The sequence below is a fragment of the Amblyomma maculatum genome, chromosome 1 (assembly GCF_055883805.1).
Source record: "Amblyomma maculatum isolate TAMU_Amacu chromosome 1, ASM5588380v1, whole genome shotgun sequence".
Lineage (NCBI taxonomy): Eukaryota > Metazoa > Arthropoda > Arachnida > Ixodida > Ixodidae > Amblyomma > Amblyomma maculatum.
Window position 1 is genome coordinate 190454738 of NC_139344.1, and position 17863 is coordinate 190472600.

General features: G+C 45.2%; 1 protein-coding gene across 2 annotated transcripts in view; it reads right to left on the minus strand.

Annotated features, from left to right (window-relative positions):
• Positions 1 to 17863, minus strand: part of LOC146205218 (HEAT repeat-containing protein 3) — a 133409-nt gene that overhangs the window by 17184 nt on the left and 98362 nt on the right. For both annotated transcript variants that reach the window (XM_084589927.1, XM_084589928.1), the window contains exons 7-9: positions 8582 to 8712; positions 707 to 751; positions 534 to 630 (exon numbers count right to left, since the gene is read on the minus strand). In XM_084589927.1, coding sequence (XP_084446053.1) covers positions 534 to 630; positions 707 to 751; positions 8582 to 8712 — 273 coding nt within the window. The remainder of the gene's footprint in view (positions 1 to 533; positions 631 to 706; positions 752 to 8581; positions 8713 to 17863) is intronic.

Genomic DNA, 17863 nt, shown 5'->3' on the forward strand with positions numbered 1-17863 from the left:
AGCTAAGTGACAGCAGTATAAAGGCTGCACTGGTTTTTAAGAAAAAAAAAATTTAAACAAAGCTCCTAATGATAGTCCACCAGTTAAGCTACTTACTATTTTGATTATTCATTAAGAGTTCAGAATAAAAAGCACTGAAAGTTTGCCAGTTTTCATTAGTAAAACAAGCTATAGGTTTTTCTAAAATACTGTATGTATTCCATTGTGAAGCACAGAAAGCAAAATCTGATAGCAGGTGAAGCTTAGGGCTATCAATAGTGCCGTATATTGCCCATTCGACTCGCAGATGACGTAGCTCAACGCAAATAAAAGAAACTATTCACAGCTCCCATTCTGATGCGTGGTTAATATCAACGAAGTCCTCTCCTCAACATAAAACAGTGCACAGCCATTGCACTTTCTAGCCCATAGCTAAAGGCACTTGCACATTGACTGGTGGGTCAGAAACTAGAACTATTTCTTCTGGAAGCATGTGTTGACTATCAGTATGTATGCAAGCAAAGACATGCTCTCAACTCATGTCCAAATACTACCTTCTTCACAGACGATATTGTAGAGAATCTCCAAGGCCGTCTGCTTGGCCATCAAGCCATCCAAGACTGAAGCAAGAATTTGCTCAATGTTCCTCTCCTGTTCAAAAGTAGACGCTATAAGAATATGCTCTTGATAGCATAAAGCCAGAACAAACAAAAGATAAAAAATTTACCTTTTCTTCAACTGTGAGCATGTCCACATTTTGCTCGAGAAGCTCCTGTGCATAAGACAATTTCATGTCAAGCATCCTTTACTCATTACATTAATCACTGTTGAGTTTTACACAAAATACTTCAACTTCATGGTTACAGACTGCACAAAGCAGGATATATTTGACAGGCTGACCTTACCAGATACTATGCAAATGGAACAAAGGAATGCATAGTAAGATGAACTGAGCATAGCTATAATGTTATTCATCTACAACAAAAATTTTATACACCAACCACACTTTCAACTTTTTCCATTGTTCAGTGTATAAGACATCATATTATAAATATAAAATCTCATTAAGTCAACCCCCATTCATTCATATAATTCGAACAATGCCAACATAAGTGAACGGTGTCTGACACTCCTTATTTGGACATGGGTGTGCTTGTAAGCGATCACCAAAATAGACCTCCCCCAATCTGAAATACACTGAACAGGTGTGCCCGGGAACTTCGTAAACATTACAGTAGGCACAACAATGATCAGAGGTCACTCAATTCCAAAAAATAGCTCAGTCGCACAGCTTCGGTTAATTTCCTAAACTTCACGCCTCCCCTGCAGCTGCGACTGGGCATGTGCACTGGTCAGTCGCACAATTTCAAATGCTGCTCAGTACGTCACTTGTCCTTTTCTTTATATTTTTGCATGATGTCACATTGTTCTAACACCTACACATAATTACCCCGCTTGCATGCTCGTGCTCTTTCCAGTCCACTGAAACTGCACGCTGGTTACGCACTGTTCAAAGTTCATGCAATGAAGCATCCTCAAAATGTGATGGGGCCGTCTGTAAGGAGACCCCACTAGAATTGCGTCAGGAAGAGTGCAATTTTCCAATATTCCGGACAGTCTGCATAAAACAAAGTGCTTGATAAAAATGGGACAACCTGTCATTCTTACTTGGATTTAATCTCAAATGCAGACATTTACCACTGAACAGGTGTCCATTAGACAAAATTACTGTGGCACAAGCTGTTTTCATGAGCTGTTTTAGGAGCACCAGATACAGTCGAACCCGGTTATATCGAACCCGGATATATTGAACTTTGGTTATATCGAACTCACGGAATATCCCTTTGAAAATCCCATGTAAAAGTATAGGAAAGTCGCGTCATATATCGAACTCAATTTCACCGGTCGTTCGATATATCGAACTTCGCACCACGCACTGGAAAGTGTGCCTTCCCCAAAGACGATCGCATCACCCTTGGCTGCTCTGGGCAGCACCGCACCCATTCCCCAAAGGCGCGCGCATCTGCAGTTATCGTTTCCCGTGCGCCAGCACATGGAGTTTGCAAGCCATGTGCATGGGTGTGCCCATTCTTTTGCCGAGCTATCTCTCTCTCCTTCGGCACGCGCTACGCATGCGCCAAGCCAGCTCAGCCCAGTTTCAGACAGACTTCGGACGCTTTCTCCAGCGTGTGTTGCGAACCCTCTGCGCGCAGCGGCTGACGTGGCTATGGCAAGGTCAATGTAAATGGTCGCGTTACTTGGAAAAAAACGCGTGCAGCTGCCTATTGCCAGCGGCATCAACTCGATGATGAGGGCCCCTGCTGTGAAGCCAATTACTAAAGCACAGAAATTAAGATCTGCCAGAACTCCAAAGAACTAGAAAGTAAACATAATATTCACGCTCAGGAATGAATGCACCTTTAGTTTCTTGCGTAAAAAAAAACGTGTCACATTTATAATAATATTTTAACTTGTTTCTAACGGCCTCTCTCAGCCATTTAGTATCCGCTGCATAGTTGCCCAAAGCTCAGATATGGCTCAGACCAAGGCTTTTTCATCCGCGGAATGGATGCGTCATCGGCCCTGGTTCAACGTTCATCGTTGCGTGCTGCGTACAGAGTGGGTTATCTGTACCAAACAGTCTGTATTTCATTCTGCTGGTTGTGGTAGAGCTTTACAGCAGGGCAAAGACTGTGTGCTCGATGAGAAACTGATTGCTGCTGCATGTGTGCATTTTTGGACAATGGGACAATGCTGCGTCACAGCTCGGCGGCTTGGCTCGGGCCAGCTCGGCCTCCCAAGCACGTCGCAAAAGTGGTGGCTTGTTTTACGGATACACGTCTGCATGAGCGGCGTATCGCTGCATCTGTTTTAATTGAACGGTGAAGGTGAGATTTTATTGCCCCCAAGACGCGTGTCGCATTGCGCAAATCCTTCCGTTCCACTCTCTTTGCGGCTTGTTTTGCTTACTGCATCGTATTACCGCACCAACGTTCGCTGAATGTGCTTTAGGTGTTATCACAGGGACGTTCCTATTGTCAATGGGATCTTTCTCATGAAAATGTTAAATGCTTAAGTTGTAAATCTGAAGCCTCACATTGACTCCTCTGAGTGGCAAATAAAGCGCGAATAAAATAATGGAATCATGAACAGGGTGAGATTTATTGAAGCGAAGCTATATCGCAGATGTCTTCACTTCTCAGACGCATTAACTTCTAAATACTAGCAATCCCAATTTGAATTGCTTACCTAAGCTCTTACAGGTTGGTGTTCTAGTGCTAGGGTTAGTTATTCCGTTCGTTTTTTTTTTTTGTTTGTTCTTTGACACTGATATGTACTTTGTTTGTTAGCAAAATCTTTTACCCTTTTTTAATCTCACCGCATCTCGTTTGGAGACCTACGCTCAGGTCATTTTGTTATCACAAGGATCTCATGAAGACCGTGATGAATGAGCGGTGGTCGCTTTCCTACCTACACTTCAAGATTTGCATTGTCGTGAAGCGTCTATGTAAGTAATCGTGAATTATTAAAGCCTGGCTTTCTATGCAGCACAGCTTCACTCATTTATGCCCTTAGTGAAATCCCTCAAGCCATGCGATTCTATCCATGTGCTTGCCAAATTCACTTGAAGGCCCTTGTTCACAAACGTGCCCGAAGAAATAAGCCCCAGAATGCGTTTACATGACTCGCGACGAAAGACGGCTAACGGCGACGAAGGCAGAACGATGCTATGATAAGGTGGTTAAAGATGCCGTAACATTTCAGTTAACGTCAAAACTTGACAGTAGAAATCCATGTCTAGTGAAGTTGGCTGAACAGTTACGGTGTCCATTTTTCTGCCTTATCCGAGCATCGTTCTGCCTCCGTCATTGTTGGCCTTGTTTTCCGTTCATAAGTAAAAAGACAATCAAATTCCCCGCCAAACGTACGTCACTGTGACAACACAAGCAACGTCACGTGTTTGTTTTGCCTCACAGTTCGCAGGGGGCACCGGGAAACTAAAGCCTCGTTCAGAGTCGACACGCAGGCTTCTATGGGAGTTACGCTACCATACTATTTCTACCATGGCTATGGCGCCTGCGGACGTTAAGCGGCAGATCTCTCTCTCCGTTTTTTTTTCTTGCGAGAGTCATCCATTCTTATTGTTGTGCCGTACGCGCGGCATAGCGTAAGATATGAAGGTTTTTTTTCATTTTGCCGGGAGTCATTCTTGCATGTATGAATCAACGAAAGCACGCGGTCAGCTGCTGCGATCATGACGTCCACCCCAAGCGCGGCTTCATAAATCGAACCAGGCTTGTGCAATTAAGCCATCACGGGCACTCTGCCAAGTTCGCTCCCCACCACCGCAAGAGCTATCAAAAGATAAAAGCTCCCTGACGTTATCGCTGCACAGCATTTGGCACGCTGCCAAGTAATGAGCTGTGGATGAGACGACCGAAACAGAGCGACGCACGCCATCGACATGCAAGCGAAAACGCTGGCGATTTCTGCCGCGACGACACAGAAACCTTGTTTTGAGCTGCCACGGCGGCTCGAGCGGCAAAAGGGACAGAGTTCCAACAAGTCTGAAAATTTTCACTCTGTCGCTGCTGCTCGTCACTGAGACTGCTCAATCGCTTGCATGTGAGCGAGCTGGCCTTAACGCTTTTTTTTTTTTCCTCATTCTCGGGCGCAAAAGTAAAGGGTGGGTTCATTATGCGAGTGGGTTGATTATGCGACAAATATGGTATCGTTATTTCGCATCGTAAGTGCCGTCACAAGCAGATTTCTATATACTGAATTATCGATATATCGAACTATTACGTGATCCCCTTCGCGTTCGATATATCCGGGTTCGACTGTAATTCAAACATCCTTCTTGTCCCTTGAAAGAACAATTAAGAAGATTTCACTGCACCAGTGAGCCCACTGTCTACCTAAGATAAGTTGCCAAGAAAGTTCTTGAATGATGAAAAAAAATTAACCAGCCAAAAAGGCGCACATAGGAAAACAGAGGATCCTTCTTGGGTGCGTCTTTTTGACTAGTTATTCTTTCTTCATGCAAATGCACAACCTGGCCTAGCAACATGTTCCACTGAAACCACTTGGAACAGAAAAATGCATGCTCTGGAGCAGTTATGGAGCCCAATTGTGATCATTCTGTAACTATAATGTCAGCATTTCAGAACCGAGGAGCACAAGCACAATCAATCCTTCTTAAAACAGACTCAGATGTCTTTAAATGCATGTTTTCCTGACATATCAAAACAGTTTTCTTATCAAACAAAAAACTAATAAGCCCTTTGCAATTGCTGATTAACTTGAAAGGTATTGTTTTTGGTAGAATTAAGATATACGGAAATGTGGTAAATAAAGATTTAAAATGCCCAACTGCCATCTGCCAACCACTGGCATAGTCTGCAAGTCATGCTGCCTACTACAGTCGAACCCGGTTATATCGAATTTTAGTTATATCGAACTCATATCCCCTTGAAAATCCCATGTAAAAGTAAAGGAAAGCCGCGTCATATATCGAACTCAATTTCACTGGCCGTTCGATATATCGAACTCCGCACCACGCACTGGAAAGTGTGCCTTCCCCAAAGACGATCGCATCACCCTTGGCCGTTTGCCGCGTGACGTTTTCAAGCCATGCGCCGAAGGAATGAGGGGACAGTTCGGCGACGGCTGGTCTGGGCAGCCCCGCGCCCATACCCCAAAGGCGCGCGCGCATCTGCAGTTATCCTTTCCCGCGCGCCAGTACATGACGTTTGTAAGACATGTGTGTGGGTGTGCCCATTCTTTTGCCGAGCTATCTCTTTCCTTCAGCACGCGCTTACGCATGCGTCAAGCCAGCTCAGCCCGTTTTCAGACAGAGGTCGGACGCTTTCTCCAGCGTGTGTTGCGAACACTCTGCACGCGGCGGCTGACGTGGCTATGGCGTCTGTGGACGTTAAGAAGCAGCAGATCTCTCCCTCTCTCTTTGCGTGTTTTTTTTTTTGCGAGAGTTATCCATTCTTATCGCTGTGCTGTATGCGGGGCGCAGCGTAAGATATGGCCGGCTGCGAACGTTAAAAAGCGTTCTTTTTTTTTTTGGGGGGGGGTTTGTTCTTGCACCTATGAATCAAAGAAAGCACGCGGTCAGATGCGATCACGATACCCGCCCCAAGCGCGGCGTGATAAATGGAACCAGGCTTGTGCAATCAAGCCATCACGGGTACTCTGCCAAGTTCGCTCCCCGCCACAGCAGGAGCTATCAGAAGATAAACGCCGCCGTGACGTTATCGCTGCGCAGCATCTTGGCACGCTGCCAAGAAATGAGCTGTGGATGAGACGACCGAAACAGCGTGCGCGCTCGCGATTTCTGCCGCGGCGATACAGATACCTTGTTCCGCTGCCGCGGTGGCTCGAGCGGCGAGAGGGACGCAGTTCCAACAAGTTGGAAATTTTTTGCTCTGTCGCTGCCGCTCGTGGCTAAGATCGCTCAATTGCTTGCATGTGAGCGTGCTGGCCTTATTGCTTTTTTTTTCTCGCTTTCCAAATTCTCGGGCGCAAAAGTGAAGGGTGGGTTCATTATGCGAGTGGGTTGATTACACGACAAATACGGTATCGTTTTTTCGCATCGTAAGAGCCATCACAAGCCGATTTTTGTATATCAAATTATCGATATATCGAACTATTTCGCAATCCCCTTCGAGTTCGATATATCCGGGTTCGACTGTATGCCACAAGCCAGCTATGCTCTGCACTCATGCACTCTAAAATATGCATCTCACTGTCCGTCTGCACTGCTCAGCACTTAAAGGGCCCTAACACTGACCAAACCGTATCCAGAGATTATAGCGGAAATGAAAAAATCTCGCGTCATACATTGTACGGGGTGAGCACTCCGAGAATTTATAATTTTAATTTGGCAACAAAAAGCACACTAAATAAAGTGCTGCCGTGGTGAAATCCTACCATTACTGGTGTAACCCATCACGGTATAGTACAATCTCGTTACATGAGACATGGTTACAAGAGACACTTGGTTATAAGAGACAAATAAAAATGGTTTGGTTAGTTTTCCTGTTTGCCATGTTAACAACATTGAATACAAGAGACACTCTGTTACTAAGGGCAACTTCATCACTATTTAGGAAATAACTACTTCTCTATTTAGAAGAGGCACAATTAATCCAGGTGCACTCATGAAATGCAGCTGACTCATACGAACTCGTATGTGTGGCAGTTTAGATTTCCTTATCTAAATTCTGTTCCATATCAGTGTCCTGTTTTGACACAATACGTCAGGAACCAAGAAGGAGTGCCTCCTCTTGACTAGGAAGTCAAAATTTCCCCATTGTTTCAGCCAGTGTCATCCCATTCCTGTGTGGCTGAAACAACAAGGACATTTTGATTTCTCTGTCAAGAGGAGGCACTCCTTCTTGGTACCTGACATATTACGTCAAAACAGGTCACTTATATGAAATAGAATTTATATAAGAAAATCTAAACTGCCACACATACGAGTTGGTAAGAATTTTTGGTTACAAGAGACATCTTTTTCGGGTCCCTAGAGTGTCTCTTGTAACAAGGTTTTACTTATATCTTTTTTTACAGTTTGCTCCCTCCAATGCACCCATCAATAAAAGGCGATGCTCCCTTCACACTGCCTATGTTAGCTTTTGTCACTAGATGGCGCCACAGTGTTTTGAATTTCCTGAATGAAGTGGTAACCACAGACAAATGCTTTCGTCGACGAGAGGACAACAACCTTGAGGGTAGAAACTAAAATAGATGCTACTCTATACTGAAATAAGTAATATTGCTATCTGGCTGGTCACTGCCATTTCGTAGCAGCTTTGGCACACTTGATGTAGCAAGAAATTAAAAGAGGCACAGTGTTGACTACACCACAAAATGGTTCACTCAGTTCTAGCCCAAGTACCCAGGACAGAATAAAAACAGCTGTTGTTTTTTCTTTGGCTTCTTTTTACACAGCGATTTTACCATGCCAGCACTACGAAGCTCAGCTGTCTAGTGAATAATATAACTGATGATAGCAAGTACTTCCAAGATTGCATCATCCTCTCTCTTTTTTTCTTCTGCCTGCCGAGTGCACAAGCTAAGTGTAACAAGAAAAATAGCAAATGCCGAAAGAAGTGCCTCACTATGCTAGTGCACACTCCACTAAGTAAAATACATAACACACTACAGTGGCTTTAATCAATGATCTTTGGTGCTGCTTGAGGGCCAAGCTAAGGGCTGCTGGCTACTGCTTTGAGTCCGTTCGCTTTAAGCCGCACGGCACTACTAAGACTCTCCCTCACAGCCGTAGAGCAGGAGTGTAGAATAGCCGGCGGGAGAGAGCAGTAAAGATAGGAGAGGACTTTGGTCAGCAGGATCAGCCTTACCTGTCAAGCATTGAAAAATACTCCTGAGGAGGATAGAGGAGATCTTTCATACACTTTGACTAAAGCAGGAAGTAGAATCAAGAAATAAAACTGGTTTTTGCAGAAGTATGAAGTCTACTAGAGTACAGTCATACTGTTGTGGCATCTAGCAATTATACAGAGCCAACAAGCGAGTTTGCAACATGATGTGTTTGATCAAACAATATGTTTGGAAAACAACTTACCACCTTTGCTGCCAATGTTTTGATGTTATCGAAAACAGGCAGAGAGAGTGCATTTGATAGAACAGGAATAATTGGCAGCAGAGCAGCTGCCAAGGGTTCCTTCTGAACTTCTGTGATATTTACCAGGATCCCTGCAATGCATAAAGCCAGGAAATGAAGGCCGTGTACAACAAAGACAACCTGAAGCTGTCATGACCGCAAACTTTCACCACATTTAAAGGGTTCATGAAATGGTTTTGAACAAGGCTATTAAATTATTAACAGGCTGTTCAGCATTCATACTGTATACAAGTTCCTGAAAGCTGCCAATAATATCAGTCTCGATTTCCCCATCCCTGGTGCAAAGTGTTTCTGGGGTACTTTCAACATTTCTTTCTCAAGTGGATGGTTTATTATAACATCTTCTCAGTCTCAGGAAAACATGTTTCAAGAACATTACCACAAATGCTTGGTGGCCTCCTTTTCTAAATAAAAGAGCACAGCCGTAACAGCCCACAAACCTCTTCAAGATTAGTACAAGTAGAAGCCCGGGCTTAACCTTTGCTTCTGATGGCAAGACTAGTGAATCTAGAGGCCTTCTAGTAGAGCGATCTTCTAAGGCATTGCCATAAGCTGTTATACTGTGTGTGCGCGCATGTGTGCGTGGGTGTGTATGGCGAAGGTTCGCGATCAACCGGAGCTCTTGCCTCACGTAAGCTGAACCAAATCAAAAACAACTGTTCAAAAAGGTGGGCTGTTCAACCAACTGCAAAAAACACACTGGGAACCCATTTAGACAAGCTGTCTGAATGCCCCTATAAGCAGAAGCAGTGAGGCAGCATGGTGTAACAAAACATAGCACCACTGCTTGCTGAAGAAAGCCATTCAGGCAGGCTCAATCCTTACAAACACCACGACTCTTCACAGAAACTATATCTCAGCTTCCTGGTTTACAAGGATCTTTTATAAAGGTGGTATGAGAAAACTATTTCTAACTCAAAAACATTAAAGCTATAATTTCACAATTTTTGTTGCAATTTTAAAGAAAATTTGAAACATATTGTATGCAGGGTGTCTAGCAAACCACTATTTTCAAAATCCCCAACTTTTCCAGGTTTTCCCTGATTATTTCAGGTCAAATTCCCTGATGAGTGAAGAGGCTCAAAAATGTAGCTGCTGATGATAATGACCATAAACAAATAATTCCCAACAAAAAAAAGCTATTTATTAATCATACTCTGCAGTTTACAATAGTGAAAGGCTGTTATCAGTGTTAATGGCGGGTAAAAACGTCGCAAGTTTACTGAAAATTAAAAACGCACCGATGCCAGCATCAGCAGAGCTCTTTAATGCTAACAGTTGCAAACTTTCCTATAGGCCCCATGTATAAAAAAATGGAGGTTTTGATTGGTCAAAATTCGGGTGTACCTCGATGCGAGGCACCCTAGCTCACGGCCGGTCTCTTCCTCGAGACCGGCCGTGCCTATGTGTGTAATAGTGGTGGTGCCTGCGGCCATTAAAAGAAACTGCATCTAAGCAAACTTTCTGATGCGCAATCAGCTGGAAAATAAAATTAGCTGAATACTTGTAGTAGCGAAAATTCTTAAGATAGCAGCCGTAAAGTTAATTATGGGGAGTTAGAACGGTCAAAAATGGTAAAAAATTGATTTCGTGAAAAACATTTCCGGAACGTTTATACTTTCGAGCCCCTGAACTCAAATTACTAACGCTGAATTCGGTCAGCAAATGCGATAAAATCGGCTTTCAAAACATCACAGCAGCCACGAAATGCCCCACGAAAGGAGGAATTTTGTTCGAAATTCCTCCGCGCGCCGCGGCCTTTGCAGCCAGCCGACGACCACCATCTTTGGCTTCGTTTAAAATTTTCTTTGTGCGCAATTTGCGCTCTCAAAATGGCTTCGCTCAAGCCACAGAGTGGCTGCGTGCGCTGGTTTTCCGAAGGCCGCTTATGGTCTCTGATTAGCTCTCACGCAGCGCGCTTTTCAAGAGCGCCGTTCCGCGTCTCCCATTGGCTGGCGTGATCGGCGTGTCATTTTTTTTTTCTTGCTGTTTTGCGTTCGCCGCCGTGACCGCCGCTTTATGCGCGTCTCCGTTTGCGCTCCTGTTTCTCAATGCACAGCTATGTGCAGAGTTTTTCCTTGCGATCGAGATGCCAAAACAGTATTTATTTATTTATTTTTGATACCCTCAAGCGCCAAGGCATTACAGAGGGGAGTGGGAAAGCAAACAACCCAAGGAAATGTTTATTTTTTTTGTTAAAGGCGGCACAACAACGCAGTTGAAATGTAGGAACATACAATATTCCAAGCAGTCAAGAAAATGCAGAAAAAAGTACAGAAACAACAACAGTAGCAAATGCAACGGAAGAAACTGAACAATCACAGCAGAAAAAAAAATAAAAAAAAAAAAACGAAGAAAAAACAAAGCACAAAGAACTAACTATTCGCATCAGATTTAAGCGTCCTCATCAGAGACTGACGATAGGCAGCATAACCCCGTATACAAGCCACGGCAGCGGGAAGGTGGTTCCACTCTTTCGATGTGCGAGGAATGAAAGAATGCATGCATGTGTCTGCCGTTCAAGCGTCCTGCCTCCCCTAGAGCTGTTTTGCTCGATTCTTACCGCCGTATTCACAAACACGCCTTCACTCGAACTTCTACTCCAAGCGGCCCTCGAGGCCTGTTTTTCGTTTCAGAAAGCAATCTCCACTCGAATCGCTCTTCCAGCGGCGGAGAAAACTCGAGTTTTCTCGAGAATCTCGAGTCTGCGACAACCCTACCTTGGCCGCTCCTCGACCGCCCCTCCGCTTGTAAACATGGCCGACATCACATCGCTCGCTCGCTGTGTGGAATTCGTTCTACCGGTATACCAAACGCTTCACGAAAGATACGACAAGGATGCACCGAACCTTTCTCTAAAGCATCAGCTGAGAGTGACAGTGACCCGGGACTTCTGGTACGCTATCGTTTTACGAATGTGGTCATGGCTAGCCTCCGGCCGTCCCTGCCGCTCACGCCGAACATGGATAACCGTGATCAGTCACCGACGTCTGTGTTGTTTGATTGTCGCATCATCGCATTGCGCGTGTGTGGCGCGGGCACATTTCAAGTCGTCAATGGATAAATGGATAACCTTTTCGGAGCCCACGGAGTGCAGAGTTGAGGCGCGATTTGGCCAAATGGTGAGCTCGCGCGCGGCCGGAGTCTAGCTGCGGCGGCGCACTCTCTGTGGCTCACCCCGCGCGCTTCCGCAGACGGCGCCGAACTTGTGGGGAAACAGCGTGTTGTATCCAGTAAGCTGGCGAGCACCGGAGGCACGGTAGGACTGAGCGGACATCAATGGCTTGCCCATCGCCCGAGGGTACGTAGTACGTCTTCAGACGCGCGGCCGGCGCGGCGCTGTCGAGGGAGCGCGTTGGTGTGCTCCTCCTACGGAGGGATATTCGCGGCCGACGAAGAGCATGGCTTTTCAAGCACGTTTTCAATTAGGGCTCCCTACATGTTTGGAAACCGCACGTGGCATTTTCTTCTGGAGAGCCGAATTCAGCGTGCATGAGCTGCAATGCGCTGCGAAGCAGCACGCATGTTTAGCTCGCATCCAAGCAGGCCAGAGCCATGCTCGTAGGAGTTCGCGGCTTGTACTTTTTTTTTCCTGCAATGTATTTTGACGTCTGGCAATAAAAAAAGTTTGTGAAAGCCTGGTAAAAAAAAAAGAAAAAGAAGTGTCACGCCTGTCAATAAAAAAAAAAAAAAAAAGGGTCTGTCAAAGCCTGGCAATAAAAAAAGGCAAAGCGGCAAAGGCCGAGCATAGATCTCACACCAAAAAATAAACCCAAGTATTCACACAATTTCTCGAAGCCTACGTCACCAGCACCGACTGTTGCCAGATGCAAAAACATTTTCAGCCATTTTTCACAACTGCCCTTTTCATCCAGCCCACAAAACAAATTACATTATGCTGTTAACGTCGAGGTCGTCTGCAAAAGTTGTTTAGAAGACTTGACATGAAAAACTGAGCATGTTACACAGTTCAGCACGCAGTTTTTGGGCCCAAAGTATGTCTTAATCTCAACCCCGTATGCCACTTGCGCTGCTCTGAGTGGAGGAAGTATTCTCGAGGAGAACTTGTCGGAGGAAACGCCGAGGGGCGTTCATGAATCCAAATCGGCCCTGGAGTGAAGTAGCGGCTCTGTTCTCCGCTCCATGGAGGAAGGAAGTTCTTTTCTTCCTCCATGCTCCGCTCCAAGGAGTGGAGGTGGAGCGTCGCGTCGAGGCGCGTTTGTGATTACGGGCGTTAATCATGTACCAACCAGCCCGTATTTGCCCTCTTCTGGATCCAGTCTAATGTTGATGGTCGACACGAGAAGAGCGATAGCGTAGATTGTAATCGTGTGCTCAACGAGTCTTTAGAAGCCGTAAAAAATGGGCGTGGAAAAAAAACCCCCTTGGCGTTGACGCGGAATGCGATGCCGGTACTGAGTTTGTGATTGTGGACATGAAAGTTTTAAGACATTTTATTGCGTACACGAACTGCGGAACTTGCGGCGAGACCACGAAGACACGAGGGCCTGCGCGATTATTCCTGCTTTTTGTCACGTACTACTCTCACGCAGCGCTTCCTTATATTTTATTGAGTACCAACTCACGTGCGTACTGGTTCTTCTATTGTGGCAGCTCAGCCATGTGCTGGAGCCTAAGTAATACATCGCGCCTCGCCTTGCGGTGCGGCCGTGATGGGGGCAGAGCACTCAGAAGAAAAAAAAAAGCATGAATAACATACTTGCTGTGCGCCAGCTTGAAATGCAAATGCATTGCAGAATATATCGAGCCATTTTCCCTGACTTGGCGAAATTTTTGGTTTCCCTGACATTTCCCTGATTTTTCCCGGTTGCTAGACACCCTGGTATGTCTCTGAATATAAAAATAAATTTCTCTTCAATAGTTGTTATTTTGTAAAGTAAACTTTTTTTTCACTCCAGTCAAACTATTTTTGTTTCCACTTGCCGACATTTTTCCTCGGTATTCCCACTGAGTATTTGTAATGAAATGAATGTCATTAGAAAGTACATTTCATTTTTATCATTTCTATGCATTTTATGCTTTTTACTTGTCATACACATCTTGCAGCAAAAAACTTTGTGACCTATTAAAAATTTGTGCGTTGTGTTGGGTTTCGTGACACATAAGCAACTAAGGTTTGGTTTGGTTTGTGAGGTTTAACGTCCCGAAGCGACTCATGCTATGAGAGACGCCGTAGTGGAGGACTCCGAAAATTTCGACCACTTGGGTGTTTCGCCATGGTCGCGAAAGCATGCATAGTGCAGTCCCGTTTCCCTAACCTAGGTAAATTGAGATGTCTTATACACCAGAACACCTCTTGCACAACACTGCTCGGTATGCACCGATTGCAAACCACATTTCTGTCATGTGAGAATCTTGGGAAGAAGCAAAAAGCAGCTAGTGAAACTTTGAAAGCATTTCTTATAACGAAAGTGGGGCGAAACTGCTTCATTGAAATGTATTTCAATAGTACTTTATGACGCCGAGATAAGATTTCTTTCTTTTTCGGATAAACCTGCCGACATCTTTGATTGCCTCGCATGGTTGCACCTGGCAAGGCCAGTGAGTGTGTTTCTGCTTTCAATAAATAGTTGCATGTAGTGTCTGTCTTTGTCATCTTCTCTTTCCTGTATTTCACGCTTTATGAAATTGCAATAATGACACACAATTAACTAGCCCAACAATTAACTCACTTGAAATGTAGTGACTTCAGTCTTGGGATACAGCACGCTTCAGCAAGTAAAAAGTGTTATTTACATCTTTTCTCCCAGTGGGCATTCAGCTGCTGTTCAATTTTTGTAGTAAGTTGCCCTTTCTTTGCAACTAGAAAACATATATCAACTGTGACCTAAAAGCATGTATTTTGCATTGAATAAACATTCTTGCTGTACCAAGAAGTAGTTGCATGTAAGGGAAAGAAACGGTACCTAAGGAAATGGTTAGTTGAATGCTCCCTGCTATGCATGTGCTTGTTTTCCCGTCATCCTTGACGCACTGCTTTTTGCTTTACCGTAAAGTTGCCCTAAATGATTATACACCACGAGTGTTTAAAGGGACAGAACACTGGCCAAAATAGTCATGAGATTATGGTGGAGATGAAAAGACCTTGTTTCATATAGTACAGATCGAGCACTACAATATCAAAGGAAAGAGGCTTTACAATTTTAATTTGCCATTGAAAATCACATAAAAACTTCTGAGGCGCTATCTAGTTGAGAAACCCTATTACTTTCGGTGTACAGTTGAATCCCGCCACAACGAATACCGCCACAACGAAATTTCCGCGACAACGAATAATTTTTTATTCCCCGCAAGTATCCTATAAGAATTAATGGCCTAAATTTCTCTGCACAACGAACCATTTTTGCAGAGCGTTTCCACTTCAACGAAATTTTCGCGTTCAAAATCGAAACCGAAACTAGTTTTATTGGCGAGAAGTCCAAGTCAAATCCAAAGCCACATTAAGCATGAAATCACGTGATTGCAGTTCCGCCATTTTGGCTTTGTGTCGTGGTCGCGTTGTTCACTCGCTGCCTTTCTCTTCGACAACGACGAGTTTTCATCCGCAGGACACGATGGCAACGCAAGTGAAAAAACGCAAAGCTCTTTCCCTTGAGCAAAAAGCTCAAATAATCGCCCAAGCAGAAAGCGGAAGGAAGAAAGCGGCAATTGCTGAAGACTTCGGAATTCCTGCAAGTTCGCTGTCAACGATTCTAGGCAATAAGGACAGCGTGAGAATGGCACTTGCTTCAGGCACATCCTCGAAGCACAAAAAGGTGACGCGGCCCCTCCATGAAGAGTTGGACAAAGCAGTGCATGCGTGGTTTGTGGAAGCACGAGCCAGCAACGTCCCCCTGTCCGGAAGCATCGTCCAGCAGAAAGCCTTGAACTATGCATGCCTACTTGGCATTGATGATTTTAAAGCCAGCATTGGCTGGCTAAACCGTTTCAAGGCCCGCCATAACATCGTTGGAAAAGTGTTGTGCGGCGAGTCAATGTCAGCAGACGTGGACGGAGCAGCTGCTTGGAAGGCGAGTAACATGGCCGGAATTTTAAGCAACTTCGCGCCTGCAGACATTTACAACGCCGACGAGACCGGGCTATTCTACGAGATGTTGCCGGCTAGGACGCTCGACTTCAAGGGGCAGCGCTGTCACGGCGGCAAACACAGCAAAAAACGCATCATAGTGCTGCTTTGCACAAACATGGATGGCTCGGACAAGCGTCCGCCGTTAGTCATAGGCAAAAGTGCCAAGCCGCGCTTTTTAAGGGAACTCGTATCCTACCTGTGCAGTACAAGGCGAACAACAAGTCATGGATGACCCGCGCTATTTTCACCGAGTGGATGATGGCATTCGACCGCGACATGAAGCGGCAGGGCCGTAAAGTTTGCTTGCTTTTGGACAATTGTTCAGCGCATCACTCCGACGAAGTCAAGCTCACTAACACGGAGCTGAGGTTTTTCCCTCCCAATTGCACGTCTGTCTTACAGCCTCTCGATCAGGGCGTGATTCTTAGCCTGAAGCGCGCTTACCGCGGGAGGTTAATTCAGCGGCTGCTTTTTAACACTGAAACCGGCCGAGACACGAAGGTGGACTTGTACGTGGCACTGCAGATTATGTCTGCTGCCTGGAGCACACTGGGGCGCTCAGTAATTGTGAACTGTTTCAGGCACGCCGGATTTGCCGAAGGTCGACCCGTACACTCTGCTGGCCTAACACCAGGCGTTACAGACGACGACGAAGAGGCGTCACCGGCTCCGGGGATCGCGGCCGCCTGGAAAACGCTGGGAGAAATAGGAACCGTGCCGCCTAATCTCGAGCTCGACGAATACATCGGCGCTGACGCTTGTGTTGTTGTTCACGAAGATGTGAGTGATGAGCAGATCATAAAAGCTGCCCGGAATGATAAGGACTCTTCCGATGAAGAAGACGACGACGTACAGGAAGCGCCGGCTGCGGCAACCGCCGTACAGGTGATGGACGCTTTTGATGTCATCAGGAATTTCGTTGCTGTCCGAGACGACGATGTTGCAATGGGTTTGCTGACCGAGTGCGAAAATCGCGTGACGGCGTTGCTCGCCGTGAAGCGTAAGCAAACCAAGCTTAGATTTTTGGCATTAAACGCCTTTGCTGCTGCTTGGGCAATTCTTTCTGCGTTTCACGTCAAATTTTTGCGATAACGAAGTTCCGCGAGAACGAATTTTTTTTCGTGCACCGTGAATTTCGTTATAGCGGGATTCAACTGTAGTACCCCACGTGACTACATGTCAGCCAAATACATCTGATTTTCGTAAGTGCACATGTTCTTTTTTCTTCTAGGAGTGCTTGTCATAATTTATTATATTTTGCACTCTCTACACTGCGTCCTTAAATAAAAACCATACCACCCATCCTTTCGCACCGCAAGAGGCATGCTTTCAGGTTTTGCCACTAGATGGCACCACAGTGTTTTCTTTTTTCTTATTACGCAAGCTTGCCATAAGGCATATTATAAAAACTCAGTAAATTATTTTCCATAAGGAACTGGAGAAGGCTCCTGCTCCTATTGTTGTCGGTGAGCCATTTGGAGAAGTCCTCATCCCTTGTTGCGGTGGAATTCTGTGAATGAAGCGATGACAGTGCCCACAAAAACTTTCGTCGACAAGGCATGCATTATTGTGCCATAACAGCCTTGACTGTGAAACTGAAAAGGATGTTAATCTAAGCAAAAAATGTCTAATTACTGTCTGGCGAGTGAAATTTATATTTCTTTTTTGTACGTTTTTTTTTGTGGACCACCAGTCGTCACCGCGATCGCTGCTCATGGTTTTCAGCATCGGACTACACAAAAACAGGCGCTTGCAGATCTAAAAATTCTCAATAAAAATTTTTTAGTGTTCCTACCAAAACCGCTACGGAATCGAAAATTTTAGACATCAATCTTTCCATTGGGCAAAAAAATAATTTGAGATCTAAATTCCAGTGTTCTGTCCGTTAAAGCGCGAGGCGAAAGCAGCGCCATGCCAGTGCACCTTTAACAGGAATTCCAGCTGCACACAACTGACCACGATGGCGAGCGTACGAAGCGGATGTAATAAAATGGCGACACTGCTTGGCGTACAACTACGCTGACCAGAGAAACACAGTATTGTCGAGGCACCACAGACCTTATGTAGAAGTGCTGCCATCTACCAGAGAAAAATTGAAACAAGCAAGCAACGCCATGTTTGAGAATGTGAAA